Source organism: Candida jiufengensis, assembly GCF_024610255.1.
Source record: "Candida jiufengensis strain CBS 10846 chromosome Unknown scaffold4, whole genome shotgun sequence".
In the NCBI taxonomy this organism is placed as follows: domain Eukaryota; kingdom Fungi; phylum Ascomycota; class Pichiomycetes; order Serinales; family Debaryomycetaceae; genus Lodderomyces; species Lodderomyces jiufengensis.
The window spans coordinates 150,326-165,516 of record NW_026261559.1 but is presented as its reverse complement, the minus strand read 5'-3'; the positions used below and the strand labels follow the sequence as shown (position 1 = coordinate 165,516).

At 26.4% G+C, this 15,191-nt stretch overlaps 3 protein-coding genes across 3 annotated transcripts; all 3 read right to left on the bottom strand. All coding sequences in view use genetic code 12, as the record gives it.

Moving 5' to 3' along the window:
• Positions 1-3,368: 3,368 nt before the first annotated feature.
• Positions 3,369-4,553, bottom strand: KGF54_002002 (uncharacterized protein; the record flags this gene model as incomplete). Its single annotated transcript, XM_051762435.1, has 1 exon — positions 3,369-4,553. One exon carries the CDS (start codon positions 4,551-4,553, stop codon positions 3,369-3,371), a length of 1,185 nt encoding a protein of 394 aa, XP_051620514.1.
• Positions 4,554-5,365: 812 nt separating this feature from the next.
• SOK1 (Sok1p) lies at positions 5,366-7,798 on the bottom strand (the record flags this gene model as incomplete). The annotated part of the gene is made up of 1 exon (XM_051762434.1): positions 5,366-7,798. One exon carries the CDS (start codon positions 7,796-7,798, stop codon positions 5,366-5,368), a length of 2,433 nt encoding a protein of 810 aa, XP_051620513.1.
• A 3,555-nt stretch (positions 7,799-11,353) lies between these two features.
• On the bottom strand, positions 11,354-12,814 carry KGF54_002000 (uncharacterized protein; the record flags this gene model as incomplete). The annotated part of the gene is made up of 1 exon (XM_051762433.1): positions 11,354-12,814. One exon carries the CDS (start codon positions 12,812-12,814, stop codon positions 11,354-11,356), a length of 1,461 nt encoding a protein of 486 aa, XP_051620512.1.
• Positions 12,815-15,191: the final 2,377 nt, after the last annotated feature.

The window sequence follows — 15,191 nt, the reverse complement described above, 5'->3', positions numbered from 1 at the left end:
GTCAGATGAAATTGCAATTTAAAGAAGGCAAAAGAAAGATTGGTTACGACAAGCAAAACCGCAGTACTGAACGTTATACTTGTATACTGATTCTCATATACTTTCCCCAGATCTTAATACGATTGAACAAAACAATAAGAAATTTTCGTTTCAGAATTTTAGTTTGAACTAAATTTATTATCATAAATTTTTTTTAATTTTTTTATTAATTTACCACAAAATTGTTTACCACTGTCAACTTAATATACATTTAACATTTTTATTCACTCTATCCTTTTTGATTCTCAATATTAGTTTATGTCCGAGTGATAATCTTGTGATCGTACTGAATTCACAACGCTTTCTACTGACTTTCAATGATCCACGATTACAATATTTTTATCAAATTTAATTAATTAATACAGTAAATCTTTTTTCCCTTCTTTCCCCAAAATCTTAAATTTACTATTAAAGATCTACTAATGTGAGATTCTGTAGTGACTCCTTTTAGAAAACGATGTTCATAAAAAATAAATAGCTCGTTTTGTATCAGAAAGGAATCTTAATAGATGTGTCTATTTTTATTAAATAAGAGTAAGTGGCGGTACATTTACGCTTTTTTAGCTTTTGGTCTTGTTGTTATATTTGTGTCTTAATAAAACCTTAATTTTCAAAGTTCTCATAACCAATGGCTGAATATAAAAAAAAATTTTTTGTTATATTGCAAATAGATTTCTATAAACTTCTTCGTAATAGGTACTTAATTGAATTCATAGAAGAATGAATTTGCCACTTTATTTGGTTGAAGGGGTTGGAACTAAGTTACATAATTAACCGAACCAGTCTAAAGTTGATCATAAAAAGAGGTTTATTGTGATTATTTAACTAGCTAGATGGACAGACATTTCAATACATATAAAGTATTGAAAAAATAACAAACAGACTCTCAAACTTCTTTTCTATTCAAAAAAAGTGGTTGAGCTGGTTCTTGAATTTCTTTAAGCCGTGTATTGATCTTCTTTTCGGAATAACTTCACAATTCAATTCATTAATTGTTCTTATGTTTCAGAGTGCATGAAATAATTTTAAACTTTTTTTTTCGAAAAGTTAAAATAATTTAAACTTTTTCATCGTTAACTTTATAGTTTAATCGTATCTGTCAGATCAATTACTCACCTTCATTCACCATTATTAAAATAACTTTGCTTTAACTTGAGCCATTTGCTTTCGGGAAATATTTGTTTAACGCATTTTCATTAAAGTTTACGTCAAATACTTTATTTCAATTATTGTATATTTATTCATAGATGAAATTTGGATTTTAACCATAAAGAATATACGTCAAATGAATGCGTAAACATTAGCTTCCACGAAATTAGTGTCAAGCAAACAAACTGTTATTAAATCGGCTCCCTGTTTTAGCCTTTCATATGATAGTAAGTAAAATTAAAGTGGAGGAAATTGAGAGTAGTGATCTGAATAATTTATTATTTTATGTAGTTAGTGCTAAATATTTTATTTTCAAAATTATTTTATTTCCTACTTAAAACTATTCACGATAAATATCTAGAAATTTTTTCAAAGCCATGATTTCTTCTACTTGATGATACTAGCTCACACTCAGGAACTTCGAATGTAAGATGTTCAATGATATATCGTAGAACCTGAGAATTAAACGAGCTCTAAAAAGTTACTTAAATGTCACTTGAATCATGATTTAAAGTGGCTTGTTTCAAATGAATTTTTTTTAGCATAGACCCTTATTGTAAGACAAACCGTTTAAAGACGAATGCAAAAAGTACTAGATCAACAAGATTTGATTAAAAAAGTTTATGTTTCAAATTGATCATTCTCGGAAGTCCTTAGAGTAGTCTAAAAACGTGGATAAATTTTGTATATCCATCATTAAAATTATCTCTGTATATGTTTGTTAGTAATTAATAAGTAATTGCACTTAATACATTTACGATTTTACAAAACAATCTTACACAAATTGGATGATTACGGTAAAATTTAATTTTGGTATACAAACATGAAATTCCCTTTTTGAATACGATAATAAAAATATAAAAAGTTTTTATTCTCCTTTGTCTTCTCTAAAGGGTAAAATTCACGTAACTGTATGAACCTCAAAAATGTAATTTCACAATTTTTCATATCTCAAAGACTAGAATTAATAGAAGTATTGAGTATTTCATTTATAGATGACTGTATAAATTAAAGTTTATTTAATACATCTCGTAAGCATGATTTGAATTAATCAGATTAAGATCGAAGAGCGTAGACCTAATAAATTTAAAGATCAACAATCTATATTTAATCAAATCTTTAAATCTTTAATATCGTAAATCTATCAAAAATCTTAAATTAATACATACGCAAATTTTTTAGTTGAAAAAAAGGATCTAAAGTTTTTTTTTCTTGTCAATTTTATCCTTTTTTGCTTTTGACTAAAAATTTGTACCTTAAATTTTTTAGAAAAATGAATCATCTAAATTAGTCGTTTTCAAATTTTTAAAATCGTCTATTTTTCCCATAAATTTCAGTCAAATTGTTGTTCAAGATCAACCAATTCATTTTTATTTGTCATTAACTGAAATTAATGATTGCTTTTTACCTTCTTGACAACCAAAAACTAAACTTACCCCCCACTTTTATATATGAAAATCTCATCAAAATGCCGTTTTATGATAAGAATTGAAACGTAACTATCTCTCAAAAACTTTCTAAACTTTAAAGTTTTCTCCATAAAAGCGCTTATACTTGTGATTAAATTTTGCAAATAAGATCTCAAAATTTTAAGATTTAGTACATTTAAGATAATAATCACAAAGATTAATAAACTAATTTTGTCTCTTAACCCCGGTTAAGTTTGGTTATTGAAGGTTTTAATATGGTAAAATGAAAATCTATAATGATAGTGAGTACAACATAGTTTTAAATTAAAATTAATTCATGGAAAATTTGTAATTTGCAACCATAAAATTTATTTGTGGAGAATTTGTAGTTTGCAACCATACGGAAAAGGAAAGGTAAATATTTACTTTTCATCTAGATTCAATTTTCTACCTATGATCTGTAACCAGCTAATAATTAATAGACTAGCCAATTTTCTATTTGAGATGATGATGATTGGTCCTGGCTAGCAACAATTAACATCTACTGAGCATTTGTCAGTTTTATGTAATATTGAAAACAACAAAACTACAGAATATTTCAAAGTAAAATTTTATAATAGTTTTGGTGCAAAAAAGTTCAAATTAAGAGAATTACAATGAGTACTAATTATAGATAATATTACATTTTTAAAGAATAAATTGCATGGAGTAGCACTGAACAATTAATCGAAATTTTATTAAAACTAAGTATATATCAAAACTAAATTAATCTTATTCACTTTCTTCATTAATTTCACTTAATCCAAAACTAGTCAACTTAGTAGAATCATTAACATCACCATGAGATCGATCATCAACATCACTCGATAATTCTCTTGTAAAATCTTCTTCTTCTTCTTCATTATCATAATCTTGAGTTTCAGAAGATTCTTCTTCTTGAACTGATTCTAAATTATGATTTTCTCGTTCAATTTCTTCATCCTCGGCATCATCTACATCTACAATATCTATATCATTACCTGAACTACTTGAAGTTTCTTCAAAACGAGAAGGTTGCATTACATTTGTTTGACTGATTTTTTTACCTTGTGATAGTGAAGTTTGGACTTTATTTAATTGTTGTTGTAGTAGTTGTTGTTGTTGCAATGCTTGTTGTTGCTGGAGTGCTTGCTGTTGTTGGATTTGTTGTTGTAATAATTGTTGTTGTTGAGATTGATGTAATTTTCTATTACGTAAAGTTGATAAAAGATTATTTGAATTTAATTCGAAATCTGATTTTGGAGTTGGATAAATATATATTTCTTCATCATCATCATTACCAAAATAATTTTGATTTTGAGAGTTATTTTCAGTCTTTAGTATTCTTTGTTGTGATTGGGGTTGTTGTTGTTGGAATATTTTTCCCTTCAATTTTGATTTATTATCTTCTTCCTTTTTTATAAATTGCTCCTTTTTGATTGATGCTTCTTTTTCCTGTTTAATCTGTGGAATAGGTTTTTGATCCCATATATTTGTAATTTTTTCCCTTTTAATAGGCACAGAATCTTTAATAACAACACCTTCACTACCACCACTTAAATCCAAAGTGAAAAACCAAGAAATAAAACTTAATTGAAATCCCATTATTATCCCCACACCTAAACCAATATAAATTGAAGTTAAAACAAAATGAAAACTTGTTATAGCAAATAGATTAAATTGTGACATTAACCAGTTCAATGAATGATTTTCTAAAACTATTGGAAACCTTTCAATTGAATATTTTGTTTGAGGTTGTTCCAATTCTAATAAGTATCTTAATGGAATTAAAAATGGTAATTTGAATAATGGAATATAGATACATATTGAAAATAAATATAGAATTGGTAAATATAATGTATTTATGAAAATTGTTTTTGTTATTAAGTATGTTATTGTTGCTGGTGATATTAGAACTTTTATAATTGTAGAAACCATTGTATTGTTATTTTGATCTAATTGATTTTAGTATATGATATTAATGAGATAAATAGAAAATCTGAATTTGGTCGTATAGTTTGTAAACGGAATGATTTGTTTTAGTTTGTTTAATTTATCCTCCCGTATAGATTTAACAAATTTTTCCTATGAATAATCTGAGTATAAGAATATATGTTAGTGATTGAGGTTAGATCTGAACAATGAGTATTCTAAATCTCAATTTGAGTGAAGAATTAAGAACCAATTAGTACTTTGTTGTTTTGAGTGTAGAATTTAAATTAAATATGGGGATCAAGATATTTACTTTTTTTGGTTGTAAAAAAAAAAAAATAAAGTTATGGAGTTAAGATTTTAAAATTATCACAGTACAAATTTAGTAAAAATTCAATTTAACAAAACACGTTAAATGCTTAAAAATTTTAATTAGCTTTTCACCATCACAGAGACAATTTTTTAATCTAATGGCAAACAATTCAGATATTATAGATACAACATATCGAAAAATGTAGAGGAGTCAGATACAAAATAAAAGTACAATTATGAATTTAAAACTCATCATCATGTATTACTATACTTTTTAAAAATAATAATAATAATATACAAAATTTAAAAATATCCTAAAAAAAAAACTAATAAAATAATAATAATCTCTAATAAAATATAATTTAAGAAACAACCAAATATAAAATAATATAAAATAAAATGCACTTTCTTTTTTTTTGTTAAAAAAACAAAATAAAACCTATATTGTGAAATAAAATTATGTGATAAATGTAAAAAAAAACGTTTCATGACATGTCATATAAAAACTAAGATAACATACTTAATGGAGCTGAATTTGGATTATTACTGTTGCTATTTGAATCAATTTCTCCATTATTATTATTATTGGTGTTTTGACCACCATTAGTATTATTTCTATGATCTCTAGTTTGTTGTGATTGTTGTGAATGATCCAATATTACTGAATTATCATCTTGTTGTTTTGGTGATGAATTTCCAACATTTAATTTTAATTGTTGTTGTCTTTTTTCTTCTTCTTCTGCTGCTTGTAATAATTGTAATTTAGTATATTGATTTTTAATATATTCTAAATAATATGATCCAAATACGTTCCAATGGAAATTAACTAATGTTGATATTCTTGTTGCTATGTTTTTCATTTCTGATGTATTATTGGTTGTGTTGTTGTTGTTGGTGGTGGTAGTTGAGTTGTTTGAATTAATTGTATTATTCTTACTTTCTTCTTTTTCAGATTCTGAAATTACTAAAGACATTATTTCATTTAATAATTCTTTAAAAATTTTAATTTCCATTAATCCATAAACTTCTGAATTTGGCTGTATATGTTTCATTAACCAATTATGACTAAATTCAACTAAATGAATTGGTAAATTTTCATTATTACCTTGTGGATATAAATTTTTAACAAGTTGTAAAGATATAGCATTAATATTTTTAGTCCATTTTATATTACCATTATCATCAGTAACAATAGCCAATATTTCTTGTTGAACTTTTGTAATTTGATCTTGTGATAATAATGAAACACTTGATTTTGAGTTAACAACCAATTGTTTATATAATACAACACATAATTGTACACAAACTAATTGTCTTACATCAGCTCTTAATAATACTAATCTTGTATGATCAAAAGTTAAAGTTGATGGAAATTCAGTTGCCATTTGACGACATGATAATAAATCTATTATTGAACTTATTACAATTGGTTTTATATTATTTTCATTAACTTCAATTTTGGTATCTTCAGTCTTTTTAACAAATTTTTTATAAAACCAATTTAATGAATCATTAATATTTATTTTTTGATGATTAATTAAAGTTTGAAAATAATCACGTTCAAAATCAACTGCAGTTTCAATTAAAACAGGTCTTAAAATTCTAATTTGATGATTTGCAACATCTAATTTCATTGCTTCCAAAATTTGAAAAATCATTCTTAATCCACCAACTAAATATCCGACACTATTATAACTTGCTGCATCAATGAATTTTGTACTCATTTCCATTACCCATTGATCTCTCATTGGTGCACAATGAGATTTAAAAACTTCTGCTAACCATTTACTCATTTCAACAAAATCAAATGATCCATGACGTAATTGTTGTACTAATAAATCAATATCCATAATTTCACTAACTTGTTGACGATCTTTTGTTGGTAATAATGATAATAATATATCTCTCAATGTAGTGAATAGTATTGGTAATCTATTTATTTTAATAGTTTTAGCATCTAAATTTGGTATAAAAAATTGTTGACATTCTTTTTGAATTTCTAACCAATATTTATCAATAATTGATTTTTTACGTTTACCTCTTTCACCATCTAAATTTGGTCTAAATTGTAATTGAGGATCAAATAATATATCATGTCTTAATTGTGGATTTTTTAAAATTTCATGTAAATCAATTTCTTTAAGTGATTGTAAATTGATTGGTGGCAATGGAGGAATAGTTGAAAAAACAGATTGTTGTTGCTGTTGTTGTTGGTTTGGGGCTGCTGTTGGTTGCGACTGTGATTGTTGTTGTTGTTGCTGTTGTTGATTATTAAAATTATGTTTTCTTCTTAAGTTATGAGAAAAAAATGCTGAATTATTTGAATTAAAATTTATAATTGGTAAAGATCTAGATCTAAATTTACGTATAAATTTTGGAGTTTTATTTATTGGAGTATTTGTTGTGGTGGCGGTTGAACTACCTAAAGTTGAATTGTTATTATTATCTAATCTAATGCGTTTACTTGAATCAGATGAATTAGTAGATGATTGTGATGATGATGATAATCTTTTATGACTGGTAGATGATACTTGTCTACTATTGTTCTGTTGTGATTGATGAACATTTGATGGAGTTGATGTTGGTGTAATTAAAGAATTTGGATTAGTAGTTGCATTTAATGATGATGATGGCAAAGTATTAGTTGGAGTTGGATTTAAAACTTTTGTAGATGGATTAAAACAAACTTGTCTAAATTGATGATGATGATGATTTTGATGGTTATGATGATGTGGGTGATGATGATGATGATGTGAAGGTGTAACTCCTGATACTACTGTTGCTACTGAATTAGATGAATTATTTGATGATAATGTAGATAATGATGAATTATTAGTAGCAGATGTTGATGATTGATGAGATGAAGTTGAATCTGGTTGTTGAGTTTGAGTTTGATGTTGTTGTAAATTTTGTTGTTGTTGATTATCTTCAGTATACATTATTTCTTTAAATTAGTTGATATAATTAATATAAATAAATAAAATTTTTTTCTAAATTGTCCTTTCTAAAAACTGTTGAAAATTAAGTAGTTTATAGTTTGTTGAATTGTTAAATGATAGTATAGTTAAATAAATGATTTTTGAAATAGTGAATTAATTATAATAATATATAGATAAAAAGAAGAAAAAGTAAAATAGTTAATATATAAATTGATTAAAAATAAAAGTAGTTGATTGAATTCAAAAAAGTTGGTTGTAAAAAAAAGAAAATTTTAAATTTATGATAAATTAATTTAAAAGAGAGAGATAAAAAAAAATAAATTGAATGGTTTTTTTAATGAGAGAGAGACTAATTTAGTACTAACTAATTCATTAATTAACACTAATTAATTAATAAAAGGAAATTTGTAAACTGGTAGCAACAAAAAAGAAATTTATTTGATTTTAATTAATAAATTTAAAAAAAAGGCAAATATAATAATAATAATAATAATATTATTAAATAAAGTATTACAAATTGAAATTTAAAGTCATTATAAGGAAATCTGAAACCAATTGACAAAATGATCACGTAAATAATATTACATTTTATTTTTTAGCATTTCAACTAACAACAAATATGAAACATTAATGATCCTTTATTTCCTCCATTGGATTAATAAAATATATAATCAATTAATCCGGATATCTCTTCTTTAGTTTACAATTTATTTGTTTACAATATATTTTGATCATTTGAATTTCATAATGATAAATGACACTTAGGAAATGAGTAATATATTATAGTTAATTGTTGATACTTTAGCTTACTACAACTATTTATTAATTTCATGTTGTAAATTAATTTAAAATACATTATTTCAATAATCTCTAAATAAGTTNGTAAAAAAAAAAAAAAAAAAAATTAAAAATTTAAATTAAATTAATTAAAAAAGCTTGTTTCAAATTATATGTTTGAATCAGCACCCCATTTGAAACATTAATAAAGACACAAAAGAATTTATATTTTGCGTTTGAAAATTTAACTTTTTTACTATTGAGTATGACATTTGTTTTGATGGGAATTTGGTGAAAGGAGTTTTTGATCAAATTTCAATTAGATGTTGATTATACTTTTTGGTAGTCAATTAACCCTTGATCTCAAGATCATGTTACTAGTTACTAAATTAGATTATTCAAACTTTAAAATTTATTAGTAATGAAATTTTGCTTAATCACTTTAATTATATGTTACGATTTACTAAAAAATTCATCTATCTATTAAATTTCTCTTTGGATTTATTGAAGTTGTAAAAATTTCATACTTCAATAGAAATTCCAAAATTTCATGAAATGGATATTTCAAAAAACGAGCAAATGTATATATGAAAAAAGAAATATTAATATTATTGAGAATTTATAAAGGGAAAAGAAACATGAAAAATTTAACAAACGCTTACAATTACCTTTTTTATTAGTGGTCCAAATAAATCAAGAACTTGAAATGGTAATAGTGTGATTTCTTGAATGATCAATATTGACCTTTCTCTTGTCTAGTAGAAATGATCATCTATAGTTACGATCAAGGAATGTCATTGCTATTTATCATTCCTTTTATCAAATTAACCAATTGATTTTAGAACAATAATAATTTAATAAATCCAATTATAGATAATACATTAATAAGTTATTTAAATTACGAAGTTAAACAAATGTTTTAGATATCTTTTTTCTTTTTTTTTCTTTTTTTATTTTTTTTTATTACGACACAGGATCGTCATAATATCGTCACGTTATCGTCATGTCATCGACACTTTTGCAACATCAAATGAGTAACGAAATTATATATTTAACTCGCCACTTGAATTCAGAGGGAAGTTTAAACGAAATGCATGGGAATTGAGTCACTTTCAATTAGCTAATCCAACTTCTTCCTCCAATTTATAGCTCATCGATTAATTAAGTGATTTCGCACCCCGTATCTGAAACATTCTTGAAATATCTATTTATAACCTTAAACAAGCACAAAAAGTTAAGGACAAATAAACTTTTGTTATCAACTTCGTCTTTTACACACGATGAAATTGATCTGAAACCAATTCTTTTTATAAATTGTCTATAAGTAGTAAAAAGTTGCTAAATAGGGTGCATAAATTAAATCTATAAAGGTGAAGATTTGATAAAATTGCCATAATCATCAAACCAAGATTGGTTTGAATAGGTACAAAGGCAAAGTAAACTAAAAACATCGCCCCTGCTTTCATAATTTCAGATTTCTTTACCTAATCTATGATCAAATCAGAACCATAGGAAGGGCAAATTCCATAGAATGCGTAAAGTTACTAGCTTATACGTATATGTACTAATTGAAACTTTAACTTCCTCACTGCCCCAATATATATTGTTTCAAATCGAATTTCTATTTTATAATTCCAATTTCAAATAAACTTTTTACTTCGTATGATAGTATACCCTTTTTTTTCTTTTGCTTTGTTTTCTATTGTATAAAATAAGTAATTAAATTCAGGATTGCAAACCATATTATTGTAGCTACCAACCACAAGGAAATATATTTGTCAGTTAAATAACTTTAAACATAATTACTACGTCATTATTATTATTCTTAGTAAACACCCCCATCTTAATAATTGACTAATTGATTTTTTCTTGTCTTACTTTTTAATCTTCTATTGTTTTAAATATTTTTCAGTTTGATTGTTTTATAAATTAATTAAATTAAATTAATAAATAAAATAAAAGTCCTTAATTCCCCCAAACTTTTTAGTACGAACGGTTATAAAATTAAGTTTAAGGCCGACATGATTTACGATTTATTCACATATGTTTTAGTTTAAATGAACTACCAATTTAGAATACCAAAGAAAAGTGTAAGTACGTGATACATCTTAGAATATACCAGATTCACTAATGAAATTTTATATATGATGAATTGCCTTAGCTAAAGGGACTTTCTCATAATGGTTATTATTCGTAAATGCAATCTTTCTTTTGTTTTTTTCCAAGGTGGCTTAAGGTGGCTTATTCGTAAATGCAACTTTGTAGTATTTTATTGTTCATATAAATTAGGAAGAGATTTGAAATTTTCAATAGACAAATAAACACCAAATTGATGTATAGTATATCGTATCTGTTCGATAACATTTGGCACAATAAGAATAAAGAGACTTACCCCAGTTTTTGATCTACTTGGATTTATAAATTTTATGTATTAATCTACATTTGATATCGGTATTAAAATTTTAAAGCAATTAAGGCGGAATAATTAGAAATTAAGGTTTTTGAAAATTAAAAGTTTAAACGAAAATTGTTCAAATTTAACTTAATTTGGAAAAAATGTTGAAGCCTTGGCCAAAACGCGTCATTATATATATTAGTCAGTCTCTTTAATTAAACTTTACAATATTTAGGTCGATTTTATACATGTAGTTTCATGATTTGTCTGTATTCTACGTAAAACAAGCCAATGAGTTTCAGATCGTTTCAAGCCAACAATTACACTCTATACAAAAAAACGAAAGATCATAAGTTTTAATTATTCAACACATCATAATCTCATCAAACTTTTTTCTCAGTAGCTATTTCTTCTATCATGGCAACATCTGAGCTTTCAGCATAATCACCTTCATCTTCTAAATTGGATTTAGGTCCTGAATAAATCTTATGACCATATATGAAATAATAAGCTAATGATAAAATCCACATTCCAACATTTATAACAACTGTATAATTCATTGTTTCTTTGTCAACTGCAATATTATCTGGGAATAATGATAATCCCATTATGAAAACCCCCCACAAACAAGCAATTGTCATTGCAGTATAAGAAAGTGGTTTTCCAAACCAAAATGGACCTGGAACAAATTTCTTTCTACCATATGGTAATAATATCAACAATGATGGCATCATCCAAGCAAGATTATTTGAACATATACCTAATGAAAATAATGCATTTGCACCAGCTGGTCCAATAAAAACAAGTAAACCTAAAGCTAAACAAAGTCCACCAACAAAAATAGTTGCTCTAACTGGTACTTTAACTCTTGGATCAACATATTTTACCCAATTATAAATAATAGGTAATCCATCATCTCTTGCAAATGACCATGATTGACGACTTACTGCAATAACAATTGATGTTGACATAAAATATTGACCAACTGCAATCATTGCCATAAATGCAACTGCCCAATGTTTTCCTAATGAATCATAAATGATTTGTGCCATAGCTGAACCTGTTGACGATTCTAAAACTCTTTGAATATCACCATCTACAATACAAGCGACACAAACAGTAACAATAGCAACTCCTAATACACCACAAGCTCCAATTGACCCTAAAATACCCCAAGCCATAGCTCTTTGTGGATTATTACATTCTTCTGAACAATGAATAACTGAATCAAATGCTCCAATAACCCAAGCTGCACCTTGTAAACTAATACAAACACTCCAACCAATTGGCCATTCACGGAAATTTTGTAAATCTGAAAAGATTAATTCTCTAGAATTAAATTCATAATTTTTGGAGTACCCAATTGGAACAGCTATAAGGAAAATAACAATTAAAAAAATATTAAGATAAACTGCAAAAGCTTGTAATCTAGCTGCTTGTTTTGTAGCTACTGATGCAATTATAATATTTGTAACAACACAAGCAGCAAAAAGGCCATATAAAGCACCATCTGTAATTTCAAAATCTCCATCTCTTTGTATAAAAATAGCTGATAAAACTTCAACTGCAAATCCATAATTAATTGCACAAGTTCCTGCAGCTAAACCTAATGTATTTGCACAACCAATTAGAAAACTTAAAGGAACTCGAATTGATTCTGGAGAATAATAATTTGTATAATAATATAACCCACCTGAAGTTGGGATTGCTGATGCGTGAAAAGAAAGCCCCATACCTATAAACAAGATAAAGAAACTTGCTAAAAACCATGATAACCAAGCTCCCAATAACCCACTTGATAATAAAATTGGTAAAATTGATGCAATTGATGGTAATAATGACATTATAGAAAAAGCAATTCCAAATGTTTCAAATGTAGAATAATGTCTTCTTAATTCTTGTTTATAACCAATTTGTCTTAAAGATCTTCATCTCCTAAATTTTTATTTGGATCAATATGTCTTAATTGACCTCGATTTGATACAACACTATGTATATGTGATTCTACTTTTGATGTTGTTGCTTGCATGACTAATAATTGTATGGATAAAAGTAGCAGTAGTGTCAATGGTGGTTGTCAATCATATTTCAAATATCATCAACGCATACTGGAAACGCATCTTAATATATATAAACTCTTATCAGCATTTTAATATTTATTATTTTTCTTAGCCATCGTTATCATTTTTGATTCGAGCTGCAAATGTGATAATAGGAAAAACAATTTCTACAATATTATAATCAATGAGTTGGAGTCATTGAAAATTCATCCCGTGTGGCCAATGTGGGGGGTAAAAGTGATAAGCATAGTTCTTTTGACGAACTTAAGAAACGAAAACATCGTATGAGAATTGAAAGTTGTAATTTGGTAACCCTAGCCGCTTCTTCTTATCAAGGATAATGTGTCTTGGCACTCGTAATTGAGTCTTTGCTTGGATTTCTTGTATTTTTTATCGTTAAATTTGTAAACATAAGATATGAGATAATCTATCTTTTTAATAAAAACTTTGATGAGAAATTTTATTATATTTATGCTTTAATGATAGGAAAAAGACGGGAAAACCTCAGGTTACAAGATGAAGGTTTGAAACCGTGATACAACCACAAAATTTCTAGTAAGCTAGACCACTGACTCATTGATGAGCATTGAAAAAGTCGAGTATAATGTATTAACGCAAGATCTGTCGTATTCGTTGTTACAAATGATTTTGATAATAAGTTGATTATTTAAAGTTTTGTGTAACGTGGTTTTGACACCTTATCTGAGTCACGTGGTACGTACTAAATATTCTCTTTCCATCAACAACATAACCTACCCCAATTTTTTCATCAAATCCAAGATATAACTTGAATCATCAGCCGCTTTAAGGGATCTTTTGTACTACATGAGCAAGTGAGAAACTGTAAAATCTATTGCGCAAACAATAAACATACGGTATTTAAATGCCGTGATATGTTAGAAACAGAAGAATTATATAGATATCCATGATTAAAGCACATTAGTTTTTTTTAAAATCCATAAACTTAATTCCATGCATGCGAGGTACAAACTAAATTGAGGAGTAATTTCTGTGCTCTGATGTTTGCCATGAAATCTCATGTATTTCCTGCTATTAAAGATATTTTACAAGTTGAAATTCGCTTTAAAGTGAAAGCTCTTAAATAACAAATCTTGCTCTCAGGTTGGAAATAACGAGTTTGTGTCTTCTTGCCTAGATCGAAAAGTAGTTTAAAAGAGGGGTAAAGTAGAAATCATTAACTAAACGTGAGTCTCAAAAGGTCGACTAAAAGACTATAATAGAACAATTACGTTGAGTACATATAACCTTTGAGTATCAACAAAATTTTAGAATTAAAGTGATGAAGTAACGCAATAGGTATTTACGTCTATAATTTCTTAAGTTAACTGCTATTCTTATTAAATATATCTTATTTGAATTTTGTGTTAAGTAATAAGCTTTAAAATTAGATATAAATTAAATTTTGTTATGCTAAATTATTTCAAAAGATTTTTTCTTATAAATAAAGAGGAATTTTCCACAAATTCTGAAAAAAAAAATATTCTTACTTCATCACTTCTGCATTGTATAGTAGCATTATAGCAATTTCCTATTATTATTATATCAGGCTTGATGAAGTTTTTCATAATTGAGATTGGATTCTTTTCAAATTTATAAAAACTTACATGTATTAATAAATTTGATTAGTCTTTGACATTTAAACTTGATTTATGAAATATTTCGAATTAATTTTTTACTTTTAATGTTTGATGCTGGTAATTTGTCTGATGGAACCGTGAAGTCCAAATTTATTTTAAACCAAGCTGAAAAATAGAAGTTACAGATGAGCAAGTTTCTTCGTGAATTATGGAACATTTATGACTTTTAAAATGAAATTTTGCTCAATGGAGTTACTATCTGTTTCAATAGGGGTGATGTTATATGGTGTTCTTGAAAATTTAGATTTGTTGAATAGTACTGGTTCTAGTACTGACTCTGACAATAATTAGCTAAGTATTCTTTTAGAATTTTTCAAATGCTTTAAACAATTGGGAGATTTAATCAGTCTACTTCGAATGCTAAAATATGTGGAAAACTTGGTATTATCTTTTCGCTTTGATTGAAACGATTTTATTCGTAAATTCGATTTTGCCATGAACAGGGCTCAGATAAGGATACGTTGAGTGTTTAAATATTTTAAACTAAAAAGGATATCAATCAA